The 4971-nt window shown below is 50.4% G+C and overlaps 1 protein-coding gene across 1 annotated transcript; it reads left to right on the plus strand.

Annotated features, from left to right (window-relative positions):
* Positions 1 to 582: 582 nt before the first annotated feature.
* LOC100682456 (cytokinin dehydrogenase 2) lies at positions 583 to 4672 on the plus strand. The gene is made up of 3 exons (XM_044500018.1): positions 583 to 1271; positions 1357 to 1793; positions 3808 to 4672. The coding sequence occupies exons 1-3, from the start codon at positions 650 to 652 to the stop codon at positions 4390 to 4392; spliced, it is 1644 nt and encodes a 547-aa protein (XP_044355953.1). The 5' UTR covers positions 583 to 649; the 3' UTR covers positions 4393 to 4672.
* The last annotated feature ends 299 nt before the right edge of the window (positions 4673 to 4971 follow it).

Genomic DNA, 4971 nt, shown 5'->3' on the forward strand with positions numbered 1-4971 from the left:
AGTCTCTTGAAGGTGCTTATATAGGTAGGATGTGCGTGCAGAGGCGGAGCTAGCATCGGATTATGCCTAGGGCTAAGTACCTTGAATGATGCACTTTGAAGTTCTTTTTGTACTTTTTAGGGAGAAATTACAAGTTCCATTGTTACTAGGCCTAGGGCTAATGCCCCCACTTGCTATAGGCCTGTCTCCGCCCCTGTGTGCGTGTGTGCGTTCAAGGGGTAAGTGTATTTGTGTATCTATAAGCGCTCGCATCTGTATTGTTTTTGAAAGAAAAATGATCGGCCGGGTACAAATTCTTACAGCATAGATTTGGAAGATCTGTAGACGTATCTTGTGTTCTTTTGTTACTGTTCGTCCATTCACTGTACGTACATAATGCCATGATCGTAAAGTACGTACGGCACAATCAAGCAAGAATCTTTGAGTCTCTGTCCTTTCGATCTCATACACTCGCTCCCCCAACCCCAAGTCGTCGGTCATGCCATCTAGCTAGCTAAGTTGTCTGCCACACTCGATCGCAGCCTCTCTCCATAGGCACCATAGGCACGGCGCGCGCCGGTTATTTATAGCCCACCCCCCGCAAGAGAAGAGTCACAAAAACACAGAGATCGATCGATCGATCACTCTAGCTAAGACACACACGCAGGAGATGATCATGGCTGCTCTCTTCGTGCTCGGCTGCTTCCTGCAGACCGTCCAGACCGCACGGGCTGACGCCGACGCGCTCGCGTGGACGCCGGCCTCCCCTTTCCGCGACGAGCTCCGCGACCTCGGCGTCGCCGCGCTGATCCGCGACGACGCCGAGGCCACCGCGCTCGCGTCCACTGACTTCGGCAACGTGACGGTCGCGCTGGCGGCGGCCGTGCTCTATCCGTCGTGCCCCGCCGACATCGCCGCGCTGCTGCGCGCCTCGTGCGCGCGCTCGTTCCCGTTCCCGGTGTCCGCCCGGGGACGCGGCCACTCCGTACGTGGCCAGGCGGCCGCGCCCGACGGCGTCGTCGTCGACATGCCGTCGCTCGGACGCCTCGGCGGAGGCTCCACTGCCTCCCGCCTCTCCGTGTCGGTTGAAGGCCAGTACATAGACGCCGGCGGCGAACAGCTCTGGGTGGACGTGCTGCACGCCGCCCTCGCGCACGGCCTAACGCCGCGTTCGTGGACCGACTACCTCCATCTCACCGTCGGCGGCACGCTCTCCAACGCCGGCATCAGCGGCCAGGCCTTCCGCTACGGCCCCCAGATTTCCAACGTCCAAGAACTGGACGTCATCACCGGTGAGTACGCTGCGTACATGCACGCTTCATACTTCATTGATGACAGCACGTTCACTTACGTTCTTGACTACTTGTAAATATGTAGGGCTCGGAGAGATGGTGACGTGTTCGAAGGAGAGGAACTCCGACCTGTTCGACGCCGTGCTGGGCGGGCTTGGGCAGTTCGGCGTCATAACGCGAGCGCGCATACCGCTCGTGCCCGCGCCGACGAGGGCGCGCTGGGTGCGCCTCCTGTACACGGGCGCCGCCGCACTCACCGGCGACCAGGAGCAGCTCATAGACGTCGAGCGTGCCAACGCGCTGTCCGGGCTCATGGACTACGTCGAGGGCACGGTCCTCGCGGACAAGGGCCTGATCGGGAGCTGGCGCTCGCCGTCGCCGTCGTCATCGTCCTTCTGCTCGGAGCCCGACGCCGCAGCGCGCGTCGCCAAGCTCACCGAGGAGGCAGGCGGCGTCCTCTACTGCCTTGAGGGAGCTCTATACTACGGCGGCACGGCCGGCGGCGAGCCCGACGTCGAAAAGGTAATAAACGACCACCTTTGTCGGTGCGGGTGCCCGTCGTGTAGCGCTGGTAAAGGTAAACTACATGGGACCCATCGAGTCATGGGATCGTGACTTTTGGCCTCCTATGACGTGGATGCATGCGTGCATGGCTCAAGCTTGCATGCAGATCCGTGCACCACCAACGTCGTAGTACGTACTTGGCCTAGCCTCTCCCTGCCCTTGGAAATGCGCATCTCACTGCCTTTTCCGTCGGAAAAATATTTTTTTGTTGCTTTCTCACTGTTTTCCAAACTTCATAAAAAACACAGGTAAAAATTGCAGTACAGCACGTGTGGCATTTTAGAAAACGTGTGCAGGCTATTTATATAGAGAGATGACGGGAGCTAAAATAAAACAATGCCAATCTATGATTAGATTTCTGGTAACGAATTTATTAGGAATCCGCTAAGTTCCACATCATCGAGACTGCTTCTTTTTTTTTTTGAGGATCAATGCCGCCGCTTTATTTCACCTTAACTGAAACTAGGAATGTCGTCCAAAAGAAACTCCAGAATGTGCTCTGGGGTACAGAAAACCAAACTTTACAAAGACTCTCACCTAAACCTAACTTAGCTAGCTTATCAGCGGCTCTATTGGCATCACGACCATTCCACGCCACTTTAACTTCCAAGAAAGGAAGGAGCAAGTTTTTAACTTCCTGGACATGAGGGCCGAATCATCAAGACTGCTAAGGTGGTACAAATCATATGTGCAGAAACTTTTCTTTTAGTTACCTATTAAAAAACTTTTCTTTTAGCCGAAAACAATAAAGCAGTATGCACACAGTTTCTCATTCTAAAGCTATAATTGCACAATGGTAAATGCATACTCTTTTTTGCATTGAGTTGATCCAAAGGCTCACTACGATGACCACTGTGAGTTGCGAGTTTATATTATGAGATCCATAAGCCTCTCACAACAGTAGAAAATATACCTTTGCCAGAATTATATAAGTGCATCCATGTCGACATATAAGCTTTTGAGAATCGATCAACAGTATTTCCATGGAGTGTTATATCTGTTAGCCAGTACACCTAGTAGGCTAGCGCACGAACAAGCTAGATCCGATGTATGGGATGGGACAGCGACCTTACATGCAGATGCCTGGCCTACATGCTCTACCACTTCCATGCATATACACGTCACACTGTGCCCGCCACCAATTGCTCAAAAAGTAAAACTCGCTCGTTCACCTTTTAATAATTTGTACGGTATTTGTCCTGGTCTCTTGCGGAGTAGATGCCTGAAAAAGTCAGCATAATGGTGGCACGTCCTTAAATTCATAACAGTTTTGTTAAGTCTCCGTCGACTGATACTTCGTTATGTCTAAATCGATGCTATCTTCTAAAAATACATGGAGATTCGTACGAAAATTTTATTTTTGGCTTTTTCCTTTTTCTTCTTGTATACTAGTATATCACTTGACCTAGACACATGGAGGCAGATTTTTGGTCTATGGGGACATCTACAACCTATATGAAAAAAAAATCTAGTAATTCAACAAAAAGTTAAAAATAATTTGACATTTTATTGTACTCGTGAGAAAAAAATCCACAAAAAGAAAATCTCCCTTTGACTTCTTTTCAAAAAAGACAATTTTTTGGCTAAAATAGTGAGAATAGTGACCTATAATAGCAAATAATTTTTTCTTTTTTGTTGTGAAGTCAACTTTGGTTTTTCTTGAAAATTTATATACTAGTGCAAAAGTAAGTTAACTTTTTTTGTTAAAATAGTTCTTACCTATTTTGATTTTTTGTTAAAATGTTAAAAAAATTCCATATAAGATGCATATACGACCAAGAACCAAAGTGTATTTCCCCTAGACACACCCTTTTCATAATGTAGTACTACTACATTGACACGCCGGCCGATAGTCTCATGCATATGCATATGGATATGCATGCATGCGTAAAACTGTTCACTGTGGAAAGTTAATTTTTTTTTAGGGAAACAGTGTGAAAAGTTATTGACTGGTGCATGCATATACATGCAGAGGCTGGAGACGCTACTGCGTGAGCTGCGGTACGAGCGGGGCTTCGCCTCCGTGCATGACGTGTCGTACGTGGAGTTCCTGGACCGCGTGCGCGACGGCGAGCTCAAGCTCCGCGCCGCCGGTCAATGGGACGTGCCGCATCCCTGGCTCAACCTCTTCCTCCCGCGCTCCCGCGTCCTCGACTTCGCCGCCGGCGTCTTCCACGGCATCCTCCGCCGCGGCACCACCGGCGCCATGGGACCCGTCCTCGTCTACCCCATGAACCGGAACAGGTGGGACGGCGACATGTCGGCGGTGTTCCCGGAGGAGGAGGAGGTGTTTTACACGGTTGGGATCCTCCGGTCGGCCGTGTCCGATGGTGATCTTGCGCGCCTGGTGAAGCAGAACGACGAGATCTTACGGTTCTGCGAGGAGGCCGGGATACGATGCGTGCAGTACCTGTCGTACTACGCCGACCAGGCCGGGTGGGAGAAGAAGCACTTTGGTCCGGCCAAGTGGGCCAGGTTCGTGGAGCGGAAGAGGAAGTATGATCCCAAGGCGATCCTGTCCCGTGGCCAGAGAATTTTCACCTCCCCGCTGGCTTGATCGCGGAGCTGATCCATGCATGGGTCCGGACTCCCGACCTAGCTAGAGCCTGTTGTTATCATGAAATGTCAGAAGGACCGGATATGGTTTGAGTTTACTGCAGGTTGGTATACTAGCTTAGTTAGCGCAGTCCTGGTAGCTGCTTATTGCATGTTATGTCGACCTTAATTAATTATTAGTATGTCATGCAATCATGGCATGGATGGCGTATGTGATAGAACATGTTATGTCTCGGTATATATTTGGTTTCCATGCAAGTTAATCAAGACGCTCGATCAAATGTATCGGTTCCTTCCTTGGAATAGTGTGGTACCAATTCTCCCGAAGGAAGGAAACCAAGCATCTCATCTAAACAATTTATTCCGGAAAAACGTACGCATGCGTCGAACTGATTAAGACAAATCTGCGTCGATCGAAACTTATCATGCGACACCCACAGTGATACGCGCTGTACTATCATCATCGCCGATCAGTTGCTTGACGGATATAGCCGGATCCAAGCAAGATCTCGGGTGTGAATGTGCTGCCTGCCTCTGAAAGCAATGGGACAGCGACCAGTCAAAGTCCATGACCGCATTC

The sequence above is a fragment of the Triticum aestivum genome, chromosome 3D, assembly GCF_018294505.1.
Source record: "Triticum aestivum cultivar Chinese Spring chromosome 3D, IWGSC CS RefSeq v2.1, whole genome shotgun sequence".
NCBI lineage: Eukaryota > Viridiplantae > Streptophyta > Magnoliopsida > Poales > Poaceae > Triticum > Triticum aestivum.